The sequence below is a fragment of the Quercus suber genome, unplaced genomic scaffold (genome assembly GCF_002906115.3).
Source record: "Quercus suber isolate HL8 unplaced genomic scaffold, Cork oak 2.0 scaffold_85, whole genome shotgun sequence".
Lineage (NCBI taxonomy): Eukaryota > Viridiplantae > Streptophyta > Magnoliopsida > Fagales > Fagaceae > Quercus > Quercus suber.
Genome location: NW_027069550.1, coordinates 160,872 through 188,204, shown reverse-complemented (window position 1 = coordinate 188,204; position 27,333 = coordinate 160,872). Strand labels below are relative to the sequence as shown.

The window sequence follows — 27,333 nt, the reverse complement described above, 5'->3', positions numbered from 1 at the left end:
AAAAAAAAAAGCTAATAACATTAATTAACAATATGATTTTTATGGTATAATAGAAAATAAAAATTTGTAATTAATGTTAATAACTTGATTTTTATGGTATTGGATTTTAATTTTTTTTTTTCCTTATATCGACTTCTTCACAACTTGAAATTATTTTTTTAAATAGAATCAACTTCTTATCAACTTTTTTTTTTGGGTTGAAGTTTACTGTGGTTGAAATTTTGTTTGTTGGATAAAATATAGGAATGATTATGGATAATAGTTTTATTATACCATTACTCTCATCTTTAAATTTTCAAGTCACTATAAATATTAAGGCCAGGTTCATGATTTTTTTTTAATTAATATTTTGAACATCCAAGTGTCTATCATTTTTTAGGGTTATTTGTTATTTGTTTAATTTTTTTATATTTTTTATTATTCATGTTTTTTTATTTTATTTTTTTCAGGGATTTTCCTTGAGATTTCGAAGCACTCGATCAAGCAATACTCTTGGTATTGTGTTTTTCTCAAAAAAATTCCTTGAAGTTTACATTCACACATTTTTTTTTTTTTTTTGATAGGGTGAAATTTGGTGCCTCCTACCTCAATTTTAAAGACAAAAATTCAATTATTATGTAAGTTATTTCTACCTTTATCTTTTAATGTTTAGTAATTTGGGTTGTTCATACTAATTCTTAACTATTACATTGAGCTTACCACTTAAATATGCTTTCAATTATTATTTTTTTAATTATTGAATTCAAGGCTTTTCATTTAAATATGCACTTGAGTTTTAATTATGCAAACTCCCTTTATATTTTTCTAGGAATCTCCTCTTATATTAGTTGCATAGTTATCTATCATATTCCATTCAATTAATTTTGGACTTATATATGATTTTATTTATTTATTTATAAAAACTTAATCTTACACAATATGCATTCATTATATAATTTAAAGTAAAATGTTACTTAAAAAAGAGAGAGTAAAAGACTACTTTATTTTTATTATCTATTTAATTTTAATTGAAATAAATATATTTTTTTTCATTAATTTACACATGATTCTTGATTATATATATATATATATATATTAATAGCCAAAACTGAGAGAAAATTCAATTAAATTCTAAATTAGAGTTTAATTTTGTGCCATGTGTCTCATTTAATTTTTAAATTTGTGTGTCAAGTGAATTATTAGGTATAAAAATCAAAGAGTCTAAATTTAATTAGATTCAAAATTGAATTTTAATTGAAGTTCATTTTTATGCCATGTGTCCCATCCAATTTTTTAATCTGTGTGATAAATGAATTGTTGGGTGCAAAAATTGAAGAACTTAGATCTAATTAAATTCTAAATCATGTCTAATTTTGCACCATGTGTCTCATATAATTTTTAAATTTGTATGTCAAGTGAATTATTTGGTGCAAAAATCAAATAGTTTAAATTCAATTAGATTCTAAATTGAATTTTAATTGAAATTCAATTTTTTGCCATGTGTTCTATCTAATTTTTTTAATTTTTGTGGCAAGTGAATTATGGGATGCAAAAACTGAAGAGTTTAGATCCAATTAGATTCTAAATCATATGTATATTGTAGGGACATTGGGTCCCGAAGCCCATTATTTATGCATATAATGGACCTAAGGCTCAATCCGAGGACTGAAGGCATCCAAGGGAGAGTAAACACTGTCAAAAGAACCCATGTTGGCAAACGGAGAAGTTAATTAGATTACAATGGCCTAGGGGGTTGTGCCGAGGATAAGAGACTCTTTGGCTAACTAAAGCCGAGGTCTATAGAGATGGTCTACCATTCGAGAGAATGTCATAAAAACACTCAGTTGATACAGATAAGCACTATGAGAACTCAGGATAGGGAAGTGTCCTAAAATATCTAAGGAGAAAACTGCTACCTTTACATTAAATGCGTTGCAGCTAACTTCCTGACCACATTAATGTGAAGGTGGTACCTGAACAGTGGATTTCAGCTTTACAGCTATTACATGAAGACTTATGGGAGATGTTAATGGGACAAGTATCAATACCAGCCATCTGACATGCACGTGTAAGATAGAGATCTAAAGAAAAGACAGTATAAAAGCGGGAGGGGGCAATGAGACTAAGAGATCGGAAAATCAAGGAAGAAATACTGTAGCAATCTAGAACAAAACTTGTAACCACATTTAAGAGCTTTATATAAAAACCAGTTTCCTTGGACATTGTCGATGGCATTTTTTCTTCAGTTTAAACTTGTCTATCTTAACTCTTTTGTCATCAACCTACTTAACTTGTTGTTCGATTAACTAAAGCACAGTTTTCTAACCCATTTCTCTATAAATTCATTGTTTTGAGTTTTTTGGTCCTAAGTCCATTTACATTTTGAATTAGGAATTCAAATCTGGTCCTTACATATATATATATCCCACTAAAATATTGCTTAAAAATAGGGTCACTTTCTTGTTGATTTTCAAATTGCTTTATTTACTTATAAATTAGTTTATTAAAATAAAAATTATATATATAAAATAAAAACACATGTTTTTTTTTGCTACAAAATAAATGTGTAATATTTGTTCATTTATTGAAGCTAACCTCATGACACTTCTGGTTGTATTAGTAGTTCTAAATGCGTAATATTAATGAGAAAATGTATAAACTTTAAATTAAAATGAATGAAAAATTATGACACTATAAAAAATAAAAATAAAAACATCATCGCATGCGCGAAGCGCGTGTGCTGAGACTAGTGTGTGTGTGAGTATATATATATATATATATAATTTTTACAACTTGGTGTAAGAATAAACTCATGTGTGTGTGCGTGTGTGTGTGTGTGCGAGTTCAAATTAACAAAAATCCAATAAACAAAAAGAAAAAAAAGGAAAAAGAAGAAGAGTAAACTCACATGTATATCCAAACGAAATTTAAAAAAAAAAAAAAAAAAAGAGAAAGAGAGAGAATAATTTGAATCCATATATGTGTATAATTGCAAAAATTTTTTAATTTTATTTTAAATTGTATCTAGTATATGCATGGGTTATACTTGGGATGACAATATTATCCTACCCCGCTTGATCCCTTCTCCCCATTTTGCCCCACGTGGGTTTTCCCCACCTCGCAAAGGTGGTGGATTGGGGATGGGGTGAGATTTTAGCTCTACATCACGGGGCGGGGCGGTGATGGGTTTATACTTTTTAGACCCAACCCACCTTGGCCTGTCCCACATTAATAAAGGTTAAATTGTAAATTTTTCATACCTTAAAACCCTACTATTTCAACAAACATATAATCAACTTATTTTATTCTACCCAACAAGACTTTATGCCTCTTTTTTTTCCTCTAGTAAGGTTGAAAATAAGGTACCAATTTTAACGTTTTCTTTTGTCTTCATTATAAACAAATTTATATATTATTGAATCATTGATTTTGTATTATGAGATTTTTGTTTTTATTGTGATATTGTCTTGTTAAAAACTTTAATAAAATTATTCAATTTTTGCTTAAAATTAGTTTGATTTGATAGGATAAATTTATTTATAATTTCAAGTATATTTTTATTAATGAAGCAGGTTTTATTAAAAATAATTGTAATAGTTGTGAGTAAATTAACAAAAAGTAGTGTTTTACGGGGTGGGGCGAGGCTTCGTGCCTCTCAAGGGGCGAGGATGAGGTAAGAAAAATTTTCCTATCATGCAAAGCGGGATGGGAATGAAGTAAGACAAAATCATGCGGGACGGCGGCGAAGACCCCATCCTTTGAACCCACCCTGCCCCATTGCCAATTTGCCATCCCTGAGCTATACACTATTTCATAATAAAAATCAAAATTGGAAAAAAAACCCATAAATAAGAACAAATCAGCCCATTAACATATCATTTAATTTCCTCAATTAATGTTAGAAGAATGGATCCAGATCCGGTTGGATAAAGAAAAAAGTTACTCTAAGAAATCCAATTCAAAGTGCGTGATTCGTGGACAATGAATTGTTTAGTCCCTATTTGATGCAAAAACCATTGGCATTTTAATGCTTATCTCAACACAAATCCTACGTAGCCACTATGGGGGTGTTTGGTAGAGTAGTTTAAAAATTGTTGTTTATTGTTTTTTGAAATACGTGTGGGTGAAAAAGTATGTTGAAATGCGTGAAATGCTGTTTAAAAACTAAAAAATATTGTTTAAAATGCACAACCAAACAGGGCCTATGTATCCCACTTTTATTCATCTCCCATTTAGAATATTTACTTATTTTCAACTCACAAGCATTATATGATTGAGTTCAGATAATTTAAATGTCAATATCTTTTATGCTTTTTGATATGTAAAGGGGCCTATTTGTGGCATGCAATGAGATGTGCAAAACAATGACAACAACAATAATAATTATAATTGGTTAAATTGGAAGTTTATGTCATTAAGGAAAAATTCTCGAATGCGGTGTTGATATCTTTCTACACTAGCATGGTTGCCTCACTCTCAAGGATAAAATTTATGTACAGTATCTTAGACCTGAAGAGAAAAACTTAAGAAACCACACCTAAATCTTGCTCAAAAAAAAAAAGAAAAAGCTTGGCTGCCTCTTAATTTATAAATGCATAAAGAAGTTTGAAATTCTACTTAGTGAGAGTTATAATTGTATTTTTATCAAATTATTCTTTAATTTTATCTTTATGTTTAAGAGATATAGAGATATTCTTGATAAAAAAATGGGAAATTCAATCAGGAAAGACCTTTTTTTTTTATTTTTTTTTTATTTTTATAATTTAAAAAACACATTACACGCGCAAAGCCGAGTCTAATATTTTATATTTGATTTTTAAACTTTGTTGTTATATTAGGGCGGCGTCGTTCTCACGTGGGATCATATGCAGTGGGCGTCTTCTTCGCTTCGCTGACTCACTCTTCGAGTCTCAACTCTCATTTTCTCTCAAACTCTAATCATAGCTCATAAATATATAAACAGAAAAACCTACCTGATTATAAAAATAAACAAACACACCAAATGTGAAGAAGATCAAAATCAATCATCATCACTACACAAAAATGGAACTTCTCTTTTCTCTCGTCTTCCTTTCTCTCACCTTTTCTTCTTTTCTTCAACCTACCTTTGCCAGAGGCGGTCAACAACAACAGTCTTCTCTCTCTTCAGGTCTCTCTCTCTCTCTTTCTCTAATCTTTAGTTTGGTTGCTGAGAAACTGAAGGAAAGGAAATGGAATGTCGTCTGAGAATCTCAGATTCCTCGTTAATTTTGACTTTCCAAAAATTAAGAATCTCAACTTGTTTTCCTTTAAAAAAAAAAAAAAAATTTCCTTTTTCACTTCACCTTTACGAATCGCAAGCTCTTTTCTTTGGTTCCTATGTCAACTTAGAATAATAATCTTTGTTCTGTTTTGTTTTGTTCTAACTGTAATTATTGTACCTTTGATTTTAACAGGCTTTTTTGAAAATAGTAGTTTTAATTCGGATTCTACTGCGCGGCACTTGTTTGAGGAGAACCGGTCACATTTAAGGTAGTTTGTTTATTTTGTAACACTTTCCTTATTTGGATATTATATAGTTTGTTTTCCTAAGAAAATAATAATTGAATGTTGGATTTGTGTCGTGTCATAGTCTTGACATTGCTCGAGGTTACATGACTAATTCTCAACTAGAGAAGGCCCTCAAGGCGTTTGCGCAACGATGTAGTCACATTTCTAGGATATACAGGTGATTTTGTATCACCTTCTTTTGTTGTTGTTGTTGTTGTTGTTAAATTTAGACAGTTAGTATAATAAATAACACAATGTTTGTTTTGGTGCTAAATGCTAATGCTGACTTGTTATTTGTTTCCCTCTTTGAGGGATTCTTGGAATGGGTTATCAGTATTGGGAAGAGTGTGAAGGGAGTTCCACTGGTAATCATTTCACTTAACTTAGTTCCATTTCTTTCTGTATTGTCTTTATTTTGGATTTCAAATTCTAAATAACCTCTGTTGGGTTGTGAATGACTGCCGTATTTGGTGGGTCTCGTCTGTTCTGTTGGCTGTAGTGGGTGATAGAAATTTCTGACAAGCCTGGAGAAGAAGAGGCTGAACCTGCATTTAAGGTGACTCATCTGTTTTTTTTCTGCAGGGACATGAACAGACTCAAATCTTATCTTTACTAAATATTGATCTATTGGGATAATCTTCGAGGCTGTAACTTTCAGCTGTATATTCGATTTCTTATGCTTTTCACATACAGCTAAGTGTTTTTGAACCTGTTTGGGTGTAAAGAGAAGGTCTCGGTCACTGCTTATGGTTGAATTTTAGAATAGCAATGACACAATATACAGAAAAAGAAAAGAAAGAATATCAAATTGATTTACTTGATTTGTCAGGAAATTATAAGGATGCAAAAATAAGAAATTTTTGGTTCCTTGAATGCTTGCCCAACAAATAATAGTGGATATAGTTGAGTTAAATCTGTAATTCTTCTTCTTCTTTTTTGGATGAATAAGACTATGATTAATTAGTGAGCTGTGTGATAGGGATGCGGATATTCATGTCTGTAGGATGCCACAACTAAAAAAAAAAAAATCAGAGAGAGAGTGAGAGAGAGAGAGATTCTTATATCATACTTGAAAGCATTTCATTACTGTTCCCTTTGAATGCATTTAACTCTTCACACCCCACAAAAAGTGGGAGTTTTATGCATTGAGTATGACCATTTTATTTGATATTGCAGTACATTGGAAATGTGCACGGGGATGAACCTGTGGGCCGTGAGCTTCTATTGTTTCTTGCAAATTGGATATGTGATAATCATCTAAAGGATCCCTTGGTACTTTTTGCCCCTTATTTTCCATGACATTGCAGATTTATTGCTTGCTCCCTTTGGTTGTTTTAATGTGACGAATTTTATTAAACCATCATTTTACAATTTTAATGTAATAGAGAATATGACTTCAGATAGAATAGAATAGAATAGATGAAAAGAATACATGTGGCCAATCCTAGCTAATATGTTGAGGATTCATACTCGACCCCAAAAATTTGGGATCAAGGCTTGTTGTTGTGTATGATTCTTTGGGTTTCTTTGGCTTCCTTCTTCTTTTTCCTCCGTTCTTTTTGCACTGGCTTTGTGCATAAAGGTTGTATCCTATGCACAAAGCTCTCACTTTTGTTGGATTTGGGAGAGATCATGGTAGGCAGTCTTACCCCAATTTTTTTTTTTTGGAGAGGTTGATTCTTGGACTCAAACCCACGACCTGTCACCTTTGTGCATAGTTTGTGAAAAATATGATTAGGTTAATTTTCCAGTTGCTGGCTGCTTTTCATTTCAGTAGTTACTTTACAGTTTGCATGCTTTTTTAGCACTCTATTTATACTTGCTTTGTGAGTAGTTTATGATGGGTAGGCTTGATAAATTGAAAGGAGACACAGACTTTTCAATTTGAAGTGGCCAGATTTGTGAATTCCAAAAATACACAATTGAAAGTAAATAATTCAACTCTTAGAAATTATTTTAGTGATTCAAAATTTTGTTTTTTGATCCTAAAAGTGGAATTTACAGAGGAAACTTTCAGATTTGTAATTGACTTAAATTCCTCCCAAGTTGCTCACTCAAATGCATTAGAACTTGTAGTTTATTTTGTCCCCTGAAACATGAACTAATCATTTAACAAGGTTGAGCCTTATCGATGGTTAATACTTTGCAGAAAGAAGAAATTCTGCTAAAAATTCAATTGTATTTTAATTTTGTATTCATTAGATCATTTCTATCCACTTTGCATATCTCTATGCTACTCATGATTGTATTTTGTGTTTTGCTTTTTAAAAACCTTTTTTCGCTGTTTGTTTGATTCCTTTGATTATTTTTTTTATAAGTAATAAAAATATATTAAAAAAGAAGAAGAAAGGTGTCTCCCGAGTATATAGGAAGTGACAAAAGCAAGTCAAGTGCATAAAGTACAAAAGTCCATGAAATCATGGACTAAAAAGAAGAAAGCCTAACACCGCAACCCAATCGAGAAGATTCTAAAAAAGAGGAGTTTAAGATCTGAAACTGATCTCTTAAAAAATAAGAGTTTGATTCCTTTGATTATAGAAAATCCTTAAAGAAGAATACATGCAAACTCAAATCTTCTTTGGTTATAAACCAACATAACACTTAGATGACAAAAGCAAGTCAAGTGCATAAAGTACAAAAGTCCATGAAGCCATGGACTGAAAAAGAAGAACGAAAGCCTAACACTGCAACCCAATCCAGAAGAGTCTTAAAAAATAAGAGTTTAAGATCTGAAACTAATCTCTTAAAAAAGAAGAGTTTGATTCCTTTGATTATAGGGAATCCTTTAATAAGAATACATGTAAACTCAAATCTTCTTTGGTTATAAACCAACATAACTTGTTCTACGTTTATGTATACACCAATTACATTGTAATACCTTGGATTGTATGGATTTGGTGTCAGGGTTGTGTAGGTGTGTGCTAAGTCCCACTTCGAGTGTTTACTTGGTCAAACTAGGCTATATAAGCAATTAAAAGAAACCCTAATTATAACTTGACTATTCATTTTGTGGCATACCATGGATGTGGCTAGTGCTTTCCTTGAATTGTGATCAATGACATTATAGTCAACTTGGTAACACCATGTTGCTTAGAGGCACTGCAACATAATGCAGGCTTTGACGAGGACGTCAATTGTGATATCGAATTGCATTTGTTCTAATAGCATTGTGTGAGTGTGTGTTGAGTTTCACATCACCTGTACTAGATCGATTTGGGTCATATAAGCGATCATGGGGGACCTCCAACTTGACTAGTTTTCTTGGGGCATAGTGCAGAAGTAGCTAGTGTGCTTTCTTGGTGTTGTGATATTAAAATCAACTTGGAAACACCATGTAGCTTGAAATATCGCAGCATAATGTGGCGGAAATTTTACCTTGAATTGTATGGATTTATGTGTTGACTTGGATTGTGAAGGTGTTTTGTGGGCGTGTACCGAGTCTCGTATCAGTTGTAACTGAGTCTCACATTGAGTATTTATAAGGTTGATATAATCGATTATGTGGAGCCCTAATTGTGGCTTGGTCCTTTTGGGTATAGTGCATATGTTTGCTAGCACTATCCTCAAGTTGTGACATACATAATCTTGCATGATTTGTAATTTGGATATTGATTTTTATGTAATTCAATTATAAAATATTTTCTTACATTCCATTGGTTTGGTCAGGCTACATTGATTGTAGAGAATGTTCACCTTCATATACTACCAACCATGAATCCTGATGGTTTTTCACTTAGGAGGCGTGGTAATGCAAACAAAGTTGATCTAAATCGAGATTTTCCTGATCAGGTATAATTTTTGTTAAATCGTATTTTTATATAACACACTTGTTTAATCTGGATCTAAAAATCGCGAGTTGGCACTATTTTAATTGTGATACTTTGTCCTAGACTGTAGGATATATTGTAGTTTTCATAGAAATCATCCAGGACTGCAATAAAGTTGTATATTATTGGGACTTTTCTAATTTGGAATTCAAATCCTCACTTGTAGAATTGTAGTTTTCTATAACATTATTGAAAGGGAAAATTCATTCAATGATAAATAAGATGCAAAATTTTTGTTAGATTATTATCTATCTGATTTCAGTCCATTTGACTACCAGTATGTAGTTATTAATAAAGCTATTTGATGTAGGACAGCCCCATGCATTGAAATTTAAGGTTCTTTGGATAAAGATAGGATGGCTAAATTGCTTTAGATTTTAGGAATCTTAGTTAACAGAGGCTAGTTTGAAACTGAAACAAAGCAGAGGGTGCTGTCTGGTGTTGCTAACAGTACCATGAACTGCACTCAAGCAAGAAAAGGAGTTTTTCAGATCAAGAGTTGATATTTTGATAGTGAAATTTAAGACTATGACTTTTCACATGCATTTTTGTTGTCATAATTGACAACTGGGGTGCATATTCTATTGTTAAATATTACCTAATGTAATCGACGACTTAAAACTTGGAAACAAAATATTTTGGTCCAGATTCAATTTAGATCTTAAGGTTGAAATCACTAAAAGGAGGGAATGTTCAGAAGCATATTTTTAATATTATAATGTGAAAATAATGCTGTTACTCTTCATTTCTATTTTGGTGATGTTTTAATAATGGAAGACATTGATTTGCTTGCAATCACAGTTCTTTCCTATGAATGAGGACGTGCATATGCGGCAACCTGAAACCAGAGCAATTATGAATTGGTTGAGGGATGTACAATTTACAGCATCTGCCAGTTTGCATGGGGTAATACTTCTTATTTTCTCATGTTACTAACTGCAAAAAACCATATCCATACTATTTCCATTTGATATGGATACTTTCTCAAAGTTGATTTTATGGTGAGTGTTAATGTTCAATTTCCTAGCAGTAAAAGGTGTTTACTGAAAATTTTGGCCAGTGTTACACCTTCATTGTTAAATATATTTTTGTTTTGTTTTTTCTTTTCTGGAAAGCTGAGCAGAATCTCTATTATCAACGAACAGCCTTTCCCCCAGCCTCCTTCAGCTCCTTTTTATTTTTATTTGTTTGAATTCTATTTATTTTTTAGACATGAGCAAAGACTTACTCATAGAGTATTATAGATTTAGCCACTTGAAAACAGGTGTAAACAGTACTTCACTGAAGACTGAATGACACAAGACAACCAGAACAAAACTGAAATAATGGAAAAATAAAAGATATGACCTAGGAGTCAGCACTTAGGCCTTGCTTGGAGTCAGCACCAAGCGGGAAGATCACTAGGAGTTAGCACTTAGGGTGGACCCGGAGTTAGCACCAGACCAAGGAAAGACCAAACGGCCATTGTTTTCATTCATCAAAATATCAATTAACTCCTCAAGGGGTACAATAGGTTGCTTATAAAGGATTGCTAAACCCTAGTTCTAATTGGCTAGAAAACCCTAATTGCCTTATTACAAAAATAACCTTGCTTCTAAATTAAAATACTAATAGCCCAATAAACTAATAGGACCTAAAACATAAAAATAAAATTGACTTGCAAATATAAATAATACTAAATAATAATCTTCTTGTGTCTCCCACATCACTGAAACTAGCTTCATTTGTATAAATTCACAGCATAATACTCCCCACTGTCAGAAATGTTTGGTCAGTTCTTTGACTTCTTTTTTTATTTTTCTTCTCTCTCTTTAAAATGAAAGACATCTTAATGACTTTCAGAAAAGAAAAGATAAGGTCTCATACTCTCATGACATCACTGAATATAGAACATGCATTTTTTCCCTGTATCAAAATCCACTTATTTTTGTCATCTATTATCTGGTTGACTCATTCAATTATGCTGATTCCAAAGATATAAAGTTGTCTCATGGGCGTTGGTTCAAAACAGGATGTGTTTTCTTTCTTAGTTAACGAGTATTTAGATAGAATACACAAAAATGAGTTTTTAAGGGCGTCTTCGTCTGTTCACAGGGTGCACTTGTTGCAAATTATCCGTGGGACGGCACTCAGGATAAAAGGTGATGATTTTACATCCTGGATCAATTGTTCAGTGCATTATATATACTTTGTAACTTGAAATTGCTCTCTGCTGTCATGTTCTACTCTTCTGTCCTTCCAGTTCATTGTTGCTCTTTTTTCCATATAAGGTCATAGTCTTTTTTTTATTTTTATTTTTATTTTTAAAATTTAATTTTTTACAAGTAATACGATTTTTATTGCTATAAAAAAAAAAAAAAAGGGTTGCCCAAGTGTATAGGGAGTATACAGTTGGGTCCATACAATCTGTTGTGAATAAAACAAGTGTTTAGGGTAACTTAAGTCAGCCCCCTAACAGAAACTATTATATATATGTATATTACAAATATGCCCCTGACATATATATTAACCCATAACACCCCCCTTCAAACTAGAGAGTATATATCATACAATCTCAGCTTGTTGCATAATAAATCCAAACGAGTTGGTAAACATATCAGCAATTTGGATTCTCGTAGAAACATATGGAGTAGCAATTAAACAATCCTCTACTTTCTTACGAGTAATGTGACAATCTACTTCAATATGCTTAGTTTGCTCATGGAACATAGGATTGGAGGTTATGTGAATTGTTGCTTGATTATCACAATGCATAGTCATAGGCAGCTTCACATCAAACTCTAATTCGTCAAATAAATGCTTAATCCACATAAAGCTCACAACATGTGCGCGCCATGGCTCTATACTCAGCCTCTGCACTAGATCTGGCTACAACACTTTGTTTCTTACTTTTCCAAGTAATAGTGTTTCCTTCTAGAAAAAGTGCAATATCTAGTAGTGGATTTTCTGTTTGAAGGTGATCCTGCCCAATCTACATTTGTAAAAGCTTCTACTAGTAGGTGACCGTTAGCTTTATACAAGAGACCACGACCTAAATGTGCTTTAAGGTACCTCACAATCTGAATAGCTGCCTCCCAATGTGGAAGACAAGAAGCTTTCATGTACTAGCTTAAAACACTAATTGCAAATGATAAGCTAGGCGAGTAATTGTGAGATAATTTAGCTTACCAACTAGACTATGATATCTCTCAGGATTAGAATGCATAGACACGAGGCGATTATACTCTTCCTCAAGGATGGAGACTACTCTTAATGTTGGTGGAAGTGACTGTGAAGTCAGTTCTTCAACTTGAAGACTATCTTGATGAGCCGAGGATTTACCATATAATTCCCAATAGAAGTCCACAGTATGATTCTCTCCATGACAATAAGTGCATTTACGAGGGGCACGCCCTTTACCATGACCCCCTCCCCCTTGCTCATGACCTCTACTCCAACGGCCTCAGCCTCCACGGCCACCTCTACCACTCCCCATAGAGGTGGCAAAAGCAGATGTATCACCAGTAGGTACAGTGGGAGTAGTAGTACTAGAATCAGATAATGTAGCTTGTCTAAGCCTACCAAAAACTTGACTCAATGAAGGGATGTCTTTACTAGCCAAAAAGTTGTGATTTCACTAATTTAAAGGTTGGAGGTAAGCCAAAGAGGAAGCGAGCAACATGCATATAATCTCATTGTTTCTTCATAGTTTTAAAATTAGAGGAGATGGGTTGGTAAATATTGAGTTCTTCACATGTACCCTTAAACTTGTTATAATAGTATTCCAAAGACACATCATTGAGAGTCAAGGAGAAATAAGCTTGGTGAAGATCATATATTCGCTTCAAATTGTTGACACCAGAGTACAACTCCTTGGCTTGTTCCCAAACAAGTTTAGCAGTTGGTAAGAAAACCAAACTACAATTGATCTTAGATTCCATGCTATTCCACAAACGACTCCTAATTTGTGCATCCTCTGTGATGGAGTCATGGAATTTTAATATGCTATTACTTTGCAAATTCGCCTATTCAAGAATTATTTTATTGGGTCTCTGTGTGAAGTCCAATTGAAGTGAAAGTAATGGTCTAAGTATGAGTCTTTTATGGTTAAAACAATTTTTAATTTGGGTTTTTTATTTGATTAGTTATGCTCAATTTTATATTAGGAGCAAATCTGAAAGGGTATTTTGGTAATTTTCTTGAGTCTAGAATCTTCTAGTACAAGTAAGAGTCTTTATATATATTGTGCTCAATGTACTAAAAGTAGAATGGGTTGATTAATAAAATTGAGTGTTTTGAGCCAGAGGCATGTTGGCCTTTGTTGTTTCTTTCTCATTCTCTCTTTTCTCTCTCTTCTTTCTTTCTAAGGTTACTGTTCACTGGTACTGTTTACACAGCCCCTAAACAGCCCTAACTTCTCTCTAATTCTTTTTCTTTCCTGACCTTAAACCCACCACAACTAAACGTAGGCAAATCCCTAATTTGTCCCACATCACTCTGCCCTCCAATCAGCATACTTAGAGTCAGTGGATGCAGGTGGGTCCTCTATCACATAATTAAACTTCTTCCTACCAAGAAAATAAACTTCAACAATCAACAGCTTGGGCCCACTGAGCATAATTACTTCCATTGAGACGAATAGAAGTAATAGATAACATGTCTGGAGACAAAAAAATAATTGTTGGGTTGAAGAAAAAACTAACAGTAAACAAATAAAAGTGGACATGGGAAAGAAGTCAACTTTTACAATTTAAACAAATCAAATACCAACATCACGCAGGGCACCTGTAACACTAATAAACACCAGTCAAGCAAAATCCCATAGCAGCAACAGCAACAAACACCAGCCCAGCACTAAACATCCACCTAACAAAGAAGTTCCAGCACAACAATCCACCCCAATACTTATAAAATCATAATAGACGAGAGATATATGGATTAAAATCCCAACAGCAGCGGCACGAGGGTAAGAGCTATGGCTGATGGCCACCGTGTGTCGCCGAGGAGGACGACTAGGACTGTGACCGAATTGCGGTCAGGTGATGATGATATGGTGTCACGAGACCACAGACTCAGTTGCCGGAGCTAGGCAACACCTCCAGGAAGGGAAACTCAGGTAGTAGTGGTTGTCGGAATTTAGATCGGTGATGGTTGTTGACAAATATGGTCACTGGCAGTGGTGGCGTGGTGGGTTGTGGTCGTGGGGGTTAATGGCAGCGCTCTGATACCATGTTGTGAATAAAACCAGTGTTTTGGGTAACTTAAGTCAACTCCCTAACACAAACTATCATATATATGTATATAAAAGGAGGGCTTAACATCTTTGAAATACAAGCCTCCTTAGTAGCTGAACACAAAAATAACCGAGGATAAAGAATTTTGAGAGGAACATCACCAATCCACTTATCATGCCAAAAGAGAATACGAGAACCGTCCCCCACCACAAAAGAGAAATGCTTAGCGAAAGTTTCCCACCCTTCACTGATACTCCGCCATAACCCACAACCATGAGCCCTACTACAAGCTCTAGTGCACCAACCCCTTCTTCCTTCCCCATATTTCATGGCAATAACCCTTCGCCACAGATGAGAGGTTTCATGGCCATACCTCTAAAGCCATTTCCCTAATAGGGCCTGATTAAAAGGCGTCAACTTCCGAATTCCCAAACCACCCAACTCACGTGATAAGCAAACATTTTCCCAAGCCACCAACGGATATTTAAAACACTCAATTGATGAACCCCACAAGAAGTTCCTTTGAATGCATTCCAGTCTAGTCGCCACAGCTTTAGGGATAGTAAAAAGGGAAAGGTAGTAAGTTGGAAGGCTTGAAAGGGTACTCTTCAACAAGGTAAGTCTACCACCCTTTGACAAATAAAGCTGCTTCCAGCCTGAAAGCTTCTTATCCATCCTCTCAAGGATCGGATTCCAAATGGAGGCTGTTTTGTACAAAGTACCCAAAGGCATACCCAAATAAATCATAGGCAAACTTCCCACCTTGATGTGAAGGATATTAGCCAAAGATTGAATGTTATGCACCTCCCCAATAGGGACAATTCCTAGGGGTGGAGGGTGTGATAGTCTTTGTTGGGATCTTAATGGCAGTGGGAAGTTTGATACTCGGTCCTTTTATCATAAGATTCGAAATGCAGCTCCTTCCATTTTCCCTTGGAAGGGTATTTGGAAAGTTAAGGTTCCTAAAAGGGTGGCATTTTTTATGTGGACAGCAGCCCATGGTCAGATTCTAACTTTGGATAATCTTATGCTTTGTGGTCGTCCTTTGGCGAATCGCTGTTGTTTGTGCTGTAACGATGCGGAATCTGTGGATCACCTGTTACTTTTCTGTCCGACAGCTCATTCTTTGTGGATGTATATGATTCGGTTGTTTGGGATCGATTGGGTCATGCCAGGTTCAGTTGTGGACTTATTATTTTGCTGGTATCATTGGCTTGGGAAGCTTAGCTTTGATATTTGGGATTTGGTTCCAGGTTGTTTAATGTGGACTATTTGGACTGAACGGAATAGGCGGTCTTTTGAGAATGAGGAGAAAACTATGGTTCAGTTATTTGAGTACTGCCAGCGGACTCTCTTTGATTGGTCTCGACGTTGGGGTTATTCGGATTGTTCTACCCTTTTGGATTTTCTTTCATCTATTAGAATAGTTTAGGGGCTGCTTCATTCTTTTTGTTTCTTTTTTTTTCCTTTGTTCACTACCATGAACTCTTTGTGTTTCTCTTGCTTTTCTTTTATCAATAATATTCTCTTCTTACTTATCAAAAAAAATAAAAGGTATCCTATTACAAATATGCCCCTGACATATATATTAATCCATAACACAATCAATCACGCAGATAATATAAATCTATCAAATCACTAACAGACCATAAAGACTGACTATGACTATGCAAAACTGACATCCAATCCAACAAAGTTCTAAAGAAAAATAATTTGATATCAAACATGGTTCTCTCTGTGTCCTTGAAGCTCCGGTTGTTCCTCTCCCTCCATAAACACAACATCAAGCAATGCGTTACAGCCATCTACAAATGACCATTTCGATGATGCTGAAAATGACCTGGCCAAGCAACTCAACAACAGTCTTTGGCATCACCCAACAAACTCCAAATAAAGCCAACCCAACACCATAGTGCACAAATCTATAACAATAGGACAGTGAAGTAAGAGATGATCTACTGCTTACCCATTGCATTTTCACATATAATACAAATCCAAAAGCCACACATTCTTTTTCCATAAACTGTCAATTGTCAAGATTTTCCCCAAAGCTGCAGTCTAGACAAAGAAAGCAACCCTAGAAAGAATCCGTGATTTCCATATGCACTTCCAAGATCACCATTACCAATTAGAACCCTGTAATAACTGCTCACTGTAAATCCCGTGTTCTTATCTGGTTTCCAGCACAGTTTATCCTCCTCCTTCCTTTTACTGATGCACCATAAATTACATCCATGAAATTTGACAAAGACTTCAACTCCTAACCCTGTACAACTCTTATGAAATTAACATCCCAATGGCCCATTAGTGAATTGCATAAGATCTAGCACACTAACCTCCTCATGGCAAATTCTGAATAACTCAGGAAAGTACATGACAAGAGAATCATCCCCTCACCATTGATCCTGCCAAAACGTTACTCTTGATCCATCCCTGAACTCAAACTAAAGATAACTTGACAAAGTAGATAGCCACGTCTAATGTACTTCCACAAACTCACCCTATAAGGACCAGACACAGAGTTAGAACAACCACCACCCCGCCCCATTCACAACCATATTTCACTTCTTTCACTCTCCTCCATAATGCATCCCTCTCAAGCCCAAGCCTCCACAGCCACTTCCCTAGTAGTGCTTGATTAAAACGCCTCAAACTCCTAATAACCAAACCACCAGAGGGAAGAAGATCACAAACTTTAGCCCAGTTCACTAGATGAAATTTAGGCTCATCCCCCAACCCATCCAATAAGAAATTTTGCTGAAGCTGTTCAATCCGATTAGCCACATCAACAGGAATAGGGAATAAAGAGAGGAAATAGGTAGGCAAGTTAGATAATGTACTTTTAATAAGGGTGAGTCTATTAAGTATGTAAGGTCATAATCTTATCACTATATGGAATGTGCTACCAAGTGTAGTCGTTACTTTGTCAAACCCATTCAGCTTATTTTGAAATTAGCTTCATAAATATCTTTTGATTTCCTTTAAATTATTATGGCTGAAATATATTTTTTGTCGAAATTTGGTCCTAGTTTGATTTTTGTCCCCTTAAGAAGTTAAAGCATTGTTTCTGAAAAATTTAAAAGGTATCAATTTTGTCTACTTGTCCATTTGCTGTTAAAGAAATTATGTATGTGTCAGATTAAGTTCTGACTAAACACGCTACAAAGCTAAGCCTGACATAAATTTAACCACAGATGGCCTGAAGGATCAAATATCATTTACAATTTTCAGGAACGAGATGATTACTTTTAAAATTTTGGGAATGAAAATCAAACATAGACCAAATTTCTGGACAAAAGGTGTACTTCAACCAAAAGTTATCTATGGATATGCAAACTTGCAAAATTTTATATTCATAGTTTAGGTATTTCATCATCATCTGGTTTCTCAGTGTTCTGTTATATCATGGTTGTCATTTGTGATGGAAATCAAAATCAATTGATTGAGAACTTGAACTAGAATTGCATTAAAATTAAGAATTAAAGCTGGAATTACAGAGAAACTGGAGAAACAAAGTTTCTGTCCAGGTCTGAAACTAAGTTAAATTCACATAAAAAACTGATTGTACTGGTACATAGCTAGCCTATTTATAATCTGTAACTATTAGGAAATAAAGTAGCCAATAGTTACATAAGTCAAAGCTGTAATTAAAGAGGATACATGGCAGATATTAGAAGTCAAAATAAGGGACTGCTGGCAGTCCTAAGAGGTCAGAAGGTTGGCTGGCTGGTTGTCAGTCCTAAGGATAGAGGGTGGCTGCATCAATTTGGGTTCAGTCTAAGTTTATTGTATGGTTAGTTTTGTTGCTCTCACTTAATTTTTCCATATGATGGCAAAGGGAATTTCAAGTCTCATATCCTTAACACTCTCTGATTTTGGCTTAATTGATGCTTGTTCTAGTGTCCAACATGTCATGACAACCTAAACTCTAGGTGTCAGAGCATTGGTATTTTCTTGTATGAATCACTGTTAGCATCTCTTAGCTTTAAGAACTAAATAAAAGGATGTCCAGAAAAATTGAGTTTGTAATTTTATCACAGGACACATTCTGTTTATTCATTGCTAAAGATTTTTGTCAATTTAGATTTTCCTTTCAAACTTAGCTTTGTCTTTTGATGTGAATCAATTTCAGGACAAATTACTTTGGATGTCCTGATGATGAAACATTCCGGTTCATGGCAAGTATATATAGTCAGTCTCACTATAACATGTCTCTGAGCAAGGAATTTCAAGGAGGAATTACGAATGGAGCATCTTGGTATGCAGCATAAAAGTGATGCTGATGAAAGTTTTTAACTAAAGAAGTACATTTGCATCACAATTGTTCAAGGCATTCTTCATTTCTGCTTCTGTAGTCATCTGAGAACTTTTCAGAAATGCTGGTCTTTTTTTCTTGTAACATATTTTTCACAGTTGTTTCACAAGATATTTGTTGCAGGTACCCTATATATGGTGGCATGCAAGACTGGAATTATATACATTATGGTTGTTTTGAATTGACCTTGGAGATCAGCGATAACAAATGGCCTTCTGCTACTGAGGTTAGATCTCAGTTTAAGTGTCTATATCTTCATTCTTACTAGTATAAAACTTGCATGGTACTATTGATGATTCTTTTAACTCCTAAAAGTCTTTTTTTCCTTTGGGAGAGGAGGAATTGGAGTAGTATATGATTAGAACTTGGTAGTCCTGTTACTGTATGTATGATAAAGTGATCTTTAAAGAAGTAACTTATCAAATGGAGCCCCCTATCAACAATAATATGGTTTAATTTTTGTTAGTAATCTAACTATCCATAATATGTTTTCTGCCTACAACAATGAAATTCCTGCATTCCACAACATTTTAGTAATAGTATTTCATGGAATAGTTAAGCATTAAGGGAACTTAATAGTCAGAATACTAACAAAAATGGATAACAAGGTCAATACAGAAACGGAATCAAACCTACACAGTCAAAATAAAAAAAAATTTGAAATGTAAAGGGCCAAAATGAAAACAACTCCAAACTTTCAGGGTAAAAAATGAACTTCCCTCTAACTTTTACCTTTCACTTTCTTTTTGATGTCTTGCTATTATTTAGTTGTTAATTGTGTTCTCTTCATTGCCTTATGTTAATATGCAGCTTCCTACTCTTTGGGAATACAACAAAATGAGCATGCTTAATCTTGTTGCGAGCCTTGTGAAGGTATGTTATGGTTTGTTTGACTGCTAACTTTTTTCTCATATAACGATCTTGCAGTTTCTATAGTAGACTATCTGGCACAATAATGATCATGGTGCGCATTCCATTATATATGTGAATCTAATTCATAAGCAGATATGTTTTACTTGTCAAAATCTTTTGTCTTAGTCCTGGATCTTATACTCTTATGTGACACATTTAGGATAACCATTAGAAACTTACTTTAGTTATGCCATATATATATATATATATATATTTTTTTTTTTGTGTTGATTTCATATGGTGCATGAAATCAATATGAGTTGTACTCTTTAGACAGGAGTACATGGAAGAATCTTTTCATCAGATGGGGGAAGGCCACTGCCTGGTTTTATTACAGTGAAGGGAATGAATCAGTCGGTATGTTTACAACCACGCATACTCATAATTGATTCTGTTTTGTGCAATCTTGTTGCTGTTTTTTTATTTTATAAGTTCATGCATTGAAATTCATTTGTGCATATAGTTTCTTATAGGCATTGGGTTTCTTATTGGAAGTTTAAGGACAAAGAAGAACAAAAGATGAACTCTCTAGGCATCACACTCAAATTTCCTAAGTATCACACCTAGGCTTTCCTAAGCATCAGACCTCAGAGAAGGTCGCATCACACAAACTTCAAACAAAGTTTCATAGCAACTTAAAATTTAGAATACATATTATCAACTGGGTTATATTCAATGTGAGATATATATTTCGTCTCATTCTAGGTGACCAGCCTCCTGGGTTTTGGGTTATATTTCTACTGTCTTTTTTTATTATTCATTCTCTTGCTTAAATATGGCTCTAATGATCTGAAATGATAATAACAAATGCATTTGAAATAAAATAACTGATAATGCTTAGCATTCCTAGAAACTAGGAAACGTTATTGAGATAACTCTATACTAACTAAGGAATTCAAATAACAATAATGATCAGAAAATCCCATCCAACAACCAGCAGTAGTTACATGACTCTAGTACTTAGTTTCTCCATACAATCCTTAGCTTGATCCTCTCCATTATTCAGTCAAACTTCGCAGGTCAGAACATAACCCTGATAGGACTTGGGCTCCTTGGGCTTTGATAACTAAACCCAAACTTAATAACTAAACTCACAAATAAAACCCAGTAAAGAATCAAATCCCAAAATAAGATCCAATGGCCAATGGATGTCCAGAAACTAGAAAATTACCTAATTCCCACTGACACATAAAAATAAATTAAATACAATAAAAATAATATTGGCTTCTTGTTGCTTGATCATTACGTAATTCTAAACTTTTAGGCATTACTTGAGAAAGTGGTGGTTGAGTTCTTCTTCTCTTTCATAACTTGTGCTTTGGTGTCTTCTAAACTTTATTGACAGGTCAAATCAGGCAAAACTTTTGCTGATTACCATCGCTTGCTTGCCCCAAGAGGGCGGTATGAAGGTATTTTTCCTTTGATTAGCATGCTTTGAAGTTCCTTTATTAGGGATGCATATTGGTAATTTAGGAAATAGCTCAACATATGTACTCTTTACCCACTCATGCATTCATAGCACAAAAGTTTATTACTCAAGCTGCACTATATACACCTCACTAATACGTTTTGTAGGATTCATCATGAAATGAGCTATTTTTTTAAAATAGAGCTTACAATCCAGATGGAAACTTTAAAATATTGAAGTCCATGGAAAATTGCTAACTTTTGATGAATTTTGTGTGTTCAAGCATGTAATGGTCTTGTTATCTCCTTCAAAAACTATCTGATAAGAGAAGTTGTAAAAAAATTGCATCATGTATGAGGGACTGAGATACACATCTTAACTCCAAAGGCCATTTTTTAAAAATGTAATACACCTAAAACATTCATTGGAAAAACAATTAGTGGCCACCTTGCTCTACAGCACTTGTCTTATGTTGCTTTTGTTTTAAGATAGGTATCTGGTTTCTGATCTTGATATGACTTTGACTGCAGTTATGGCGGCCATGCCTGGATACAAATTGAGAAGTACGTGTATCTGGTTGGATGAAGCTGCAATGACATTAGATTTTGTTCTTGAGGCAGAAGTCACACTGAAGGAGAATCTTCTACGAAGTGGCTGTGAATGTGACTGTGGCAATACAATCAGGCTCGAATTTGTTGATTTTCTTTTGGGGGGCCATTTGGAAGTTTGTTTTATTTTGATCATTATTGTAGGGTTTCTTTGCTTTTTATTTCAGAGTAGAATGAAAAGTAACCTTTCAAAACATAGACAAGTAGTAGGGCCAAAAAGGCTAGCTGGGGTATGATGCTCTTAACTTTATTACTTTTGTGAAAGCTTTATGTATATTTTACCTCATAAAAAAAATTAAAATTTCTTTTTCGAAAATGGCATCTATTGCTTGGTTGCTGCTAGTTTATACTTAATATGCTTTGTATTTCTTGTATATAACCAAGTATTATTTGTGTTGCTAATTAGAAGAGTTAAAAAGCTTCTGGCCAAGCTCCTCTACAAGACTATATCATTATGTTGGTAAGAGCAGACAATTGAATCATTTATTTGTTTGTTTCTAAATTAAGTGGCATAACATAATTGGTTTAATATTCTACATAGGTGAGAAAAAACCAGCAATAAATTTGGTGGCCTGATCTCAGCTGAAGCGCAGGAAAATGTGTTAAAAAAGTTTTTAACTTGTCCCAGCACTCTCAAACATTCTAGTGTATGCTGCAAAAGTTTCACATACGGGCACAGCTATGAGATGACCCATTACATCATTTTGATGAAGAAAGCATTATATTTACATATTTGGGTAATTGTTGTTACACACTTTTGCATACAACTGTACAAACACGAAATTTGCTTGTGTTTACGGTTATGGGCAAGATTGTGTATTACTCATTTATACACAAGAAATTAGGAAGAAGAAAGTTGATAGAACCTACTGTTTATAGAATTAAACGAAGGGTTGTTAGTTGTATTTGGGATAACCATTCTCTTGAACGAGGAATGAAAAAGAGAACTTAGGATCTCTCTTGAATGAGGAATGTAAAAGAGAATTTAGGATAAATTTCTGCTTAAACTTTCATTAATATGTTATGCCTTTTAAAATAAAATATACGATGATTAGATATTTTTTTTAGGGGGTCAATAAAATGATGAATCTTGGATAGGAGAAGAATCTTGTGATCTATACAGTTTTCTTATTACAAATTTGTGGTTTATGAATAAAAGATGAACTAATAGTTTAAAAACTATTAGTTCATTTGGAATATTGTTTCATAATATAATGAACATACTAATTATTCTTATTGAGATGAAATTTTGGAAATCATCTATTGTTTCTAAATACAATAAACATATTCATTATTATTGTTGTTAAGTGAACTTTAAGTATTATTGATCAGAATTCTTTTATCTATTAGTTTGTCTTTACTCTAAACTCAACTTTGACAATTATTGTTCTTTGTAATTGAATTAAGTGTGCATTTGAGGCTTAATTATAAACTACCTTGTTACTTTGTTTTTTCCTACTATTTGCAAGCCCCATTTGAGTCCTTACTTATTTTTTTTTAGCTTTTACCTTATTTACCGTAGTTTTAGCATTAGCAAAAACTCAGAAAGGTCACTAAGAAATTTTTTGTTGTATTAGCATTTGCTTTTGTCCTCACGCCCTAATCTCCACTCAACAAATAACAAATTAAAAGCACATTCAAATTCATCCATTAATTTTTATTTTAAAGGTTTTAGATCAAATTGGTTTGTTGTTGGGCATTTTTCTTTGTTTAAAAATGCCAATATATCGGTAATAGGATAATATTCAAGGTTATTTCAATTGTGCTCTAAAAAAATAGGGTTAGAGTGTTCAAAATTTTATTTATGACAACAAGCAATCTACACTTACCGCCTCCTACATTATAGGGATGACTTACTAAACAACTCCTAAACTGCTTCTAATATATGTATCATTCCTAATCTTTAATTCAAACTTCAACTTATTTATTCTTATCCAAAGTCACTACTGCAAGCCTGCAACAACGGTTGTGTAAGAGCATTTGCATCAATCAATACAAAATAGAAAAATGTATCAAATTTTACATATTCATTCCTAAAATCACTCACATCAGTCAAGCTAAAACTATGTAAATTTGTAAAGTTGCTAAAAAAATTGTGTAAATTTACATTGACACTATTCACTTGTATGTAGTTTTTTATTCTTTCTTTACGTATCCCGAGGCTAAAGGAAGAGAGTGAATGATGGTTAATGTGTGTGAAGAAAAATAAACAATTAAAAAAATTGATATTTTAATATAATATAGTGTAAAATAGATAATTTGATGTCGAGTGTTTGAAAAGTGAATATATAAATAAAAAAAAAAGTAGGTTTTTATACTAAAAATTAAAATAGGCGGAATTTTTACGAAATGATGTAAATACTTTGAGCCGAGAGTCCAACTCTAGTTACACGCACATGCTCTGTCTGAATCAAAACAAAGTGGCATTTGCTGTGTGCTGTCATCCATTGTCATTGTTATGCTTACTTTCTTTATCCATTTTTTTTTTTTGGATAAAAAGGTAAGCATAATATTATTAAGAAATTAAGGAAAATCGGATTGAAATACAGCATCTAAATCACTAGGCAGTTCTTCTACCCATACATCTGTGTTTGCAGTTGAAATTGCCAAGAACTTTCCTGGCTAAAGCATAAGCCAACCTATTACCTTCCTGTGTAACATGTAGAAACTGGCATTGCTGCAACGCCGCCCTAATCTGTCTAGTCTCCTCGATCACCTAACCAAATAATGTATTACATTGACCTGAGGCAGCCAGAGCTTGAGCAACTTGAAGATAGTCTCCAATGATCACATCAGACAGACTAAGCTCCTTAGCAAAGACCACTACCTTTCTCGCTGCCAAGGCCTCTGTCATTTCTATTAATAGGGGCAGGTGAACCTGCTGACTCAGAGCAGCAATAATACACCCTTCATGATCCCCAAACACCACTCCGATCCCCATACAGTCCAAGCCTTCAAATAGAGCAACATCCACATTGGCTTTGTAGCAGCCTAACGGTGGAGGGTGCCAGCGAGCTTGAGGTCGACGACACACCACAAGCAGGTCCAGTTTATGCACCTCGAGGAATTCCTAAACTAACTCTTTTGCTCGATCACCAATTTCATGAATTTGCAAAGCGGGCTAATGAACTCTCATATGATTGCGTCTTTGCCATAGTCCCTAGGCAATTGTAGCCAACAGAGCAATCCGATAATTCAAACCTTCATTGAATAGAGCCTCCATGAGATCGTAAAAAGACCGACAACGTTTCTAGATCAAGAATTATCGCATAACCAAATAGACCGAGCCTCATCACATAACTAAAGGCATGCAGGACAGTCTCTAGAAAATCATTGCAGTGGTCATAAGTGTCATCCACAGGTACATGTCGCGATTTCAAATTCTGCTTTGTGAGGAGGGAATCCTTGACAGCATGCCATAGAAAATGATGCACTTTGTTGTTCCAAATCTTCTTCCAAAACTTCTGAGAATTACTCGGAGAAGAAGAGCTTGGCATGTCGTGAGTATCATCAGCAACCAACTGGCGGTATGCGCTTTGCACACTATACTCTCCATCCATTGTGTAGGGCTAGATCAACCTATCCTTACCCCAACCTCACTCACCTGGATCCTACTTGATAGTCCCAAAAATATAATCGCCCACATGAGAAGGACAATCTATGAGCACGACCCCAATGTCGACACAGTTTAAGGGGATTGCCTGACAATGACCCGACCATCGTCCTTCAATCAAGACAAGCCGTTACAAAAATAGCAATGAATGTTGATACTGTTGAAGGTGTATTTGTCAACTTAACACTCGGCACAAGCGTTACAGATTCTGCAATAACACCATCATTATTATAGAACCAATGGCTAGAAGAGAAAGGAAATCATCTATATATATTCATAAATAAGATTCTAGAAAGGTACGAAAAACACTTACTAGAAATTTCACTTATTAAAGCTATATCATTTTCCTTTGTTTCCAAGCCTTTCTAACTTTGGCATCGGAGACTTCATGGCTGACACCATATCGGTGACCAAATTCTTTGCAGTTTGACGTATTCCAGGTTTTGGAGCGATTATGGATGATCCCAATCTGGACGACCATCTCTACTGACGATCATAGCATCATCAGTTTGGCGCCGTCTGTGGGAACACATTCTTGAGCATCCAGTTCAAGGACACTATTCTATTTTAAAGAGATGGAGTCCAGCTCTAACCTGGATCCTGCTGCATTGGCTCTACAAATTCAGGCACTCGCAGCCATGGTGGAAGAACTCACTAAGCAAAATCAGGAGATGAAGCAACGGCTGCAACAGGGAGATAATTGCCCAGAAACCAACAGAGACAAGGACGAAGATAGTCACAGGAGACGAACTAGCACTCCAGAAGGGCAAAACTCAGATTTCCTTAGGGAAATGAGGAAGGAGATGGACGAATTGAGAAACGCCATTAAGGGAAAAACAGATCAAGGGTTGGACAGAATTATTAGAAAGACGGATTCACCTTTCACCGCGGCCGTCCAAGAGTGCCCAGTACCCTCCAAGTTTCGTTTACCCCAGCTCGAACCTTTTGATGGATTGAAAGACCCGTTAGATCATCTGAACACTTTCAAGATGACCTTAGGTCTTCAGCAGCCCTCTGATGAGATTCTGTGTCGCTCATTCCCCCCTACCCTTAAGGGGCAGCTCGGGAATGGTTCACTAAATTGCCAACATCGTCCATTGACAATTTTGAGCAGTTAAGCAGCTTGTTTGTTCGTCATTTTGTTGGTGGACAATGCCTAAAAAGGACAGCTGACCATTTGCTCACAATCAAACAAGGAGAAAAGGAAACTTTGAGATCCTATGTGACACGCTTCACACGAGGAATGTTGGAGGTAGATGAATTAGACGATAAGGTGCAGATTACGAATTTTAAAGCAGGATTGAAGTCCAGAGACTTCGTGGTGTCCCTGGTAAAGAATCCTCCCAAGACGATGGCAGAGGCGCTGTTGAAAGCGAGAAATATATGAACGCTGAAGACGCTCTAGCAGCTATAGATGGAGTAGAAAAACCAAGGGAGAAAAAGAAGGAAAAAGACGACGATCGAAGGGGACAGAAGAGAGACCAAGGTGAGGAATGATGACGAAAATCGATGAAGAGATGATAAAAATCCTCGACCAACGAAGTTCACACCATTAGTGATGCTTGTTGACTAGATTTTGATGGAGATTAAAGAGGAACAATATCTTAAATGGCCTAGACCATTTCAGTCACCACCTAGTGTGCATGACAAGAGGAAATATTGCCGCTTTCACAAAGACCACGGGCATTACATAGAGGATTGCCGGGATTTGAAGGAACAGATAGAAGAAATTATCCAAAAGGGGAAACTTTAGAAGTATGTAAAAAGGGGAGAAACTAGCAAATATGATAAGAAGGATCAGCATGGAAGTTTTCAACAAGGGGAAGATCACCCACCACCTCGTCCACAGAGTGCAATAGGGGAGATAAAAACCATTGTAGGGGGACTAACTTCAGGAGGGTCGTTTTGATCCCTCAAAAAATCACGTCA

General features: G+C 34.8%; 1 protein-coding gene across 2 annotated transcripts; it reads left to right on the top strand.

Moving 5' to 3' along the window:
• Positions 1–4,834: 4,834 nt before the first annotated feature.
• On the top strand, positions 4,835–22,756 carry LOC112019307 (carboxypeptidase SOL1). Of its 2 annotated transcripts, none has more exons than XM_065774016.1 (17): positions 4,835–5,128; positions 5,415–5,490; positions 5,591–5,686; positions 5,843–5,873; positions 6,008–6,064; positions 6,685–6,780; positions 9,175–9,297; positions 10,137–10,241; positions 11,430–11,476; positions 18,681–18,806; positions 18,987–19,089; positions 19,674–19,736; positions 20,049–20,132; positions 21,121–21,184; positions 21,714–22,021; positions 22,201–22,251; positions 22,333–22,756. In XM_065774016.1, exons 1-16 carry the CDS (start codon positions 5,023–5,025, stop codon positions 22,204–22,206), a joined length of 1,491 nt encoding a protein of 496 aa, XP_065630088.1. In that variant the 5' UTR covers positions 4,835–5,022; the 3' UTR covers positions 22,207–22,251; positions 22,333–22,756. The 2 variants fall into 2 exon arrangements, with proteins under 2 accessions (XP_065630088.1, XP_023907612.1); XM_024051844.2 differs by having other exon boundaries at positions 22,198–22,251.
• Positions 22,757–27,333: the final 4,577 nt, after the last annotated feature.

Bases quoted from the DNA above. Each gene is read 5' to 3' on its own strand.
- LOC112019307 (XM_024051844.2), top strand. From the start codon at position 5,023: ATGGAACTTCTCTTTTCTCTCGTCTTCCTTTCTCTCACCTTTTCTTCT. The intron at 9,298-10,136 runs GTATAATTTTTG...TTGCAATCACAG, and splicing joins ATCGAGATTTTCCTGATCAG to TTCTTTCCTATGAATGAGGA. The intron at 19,737-20,048 runs GTATGTTATGGT...TGTACTCTTTAG, and splicing joins TTGTTGCGAGCCTTGTGAAG to ACAGGAGTACATGGAAGAAT.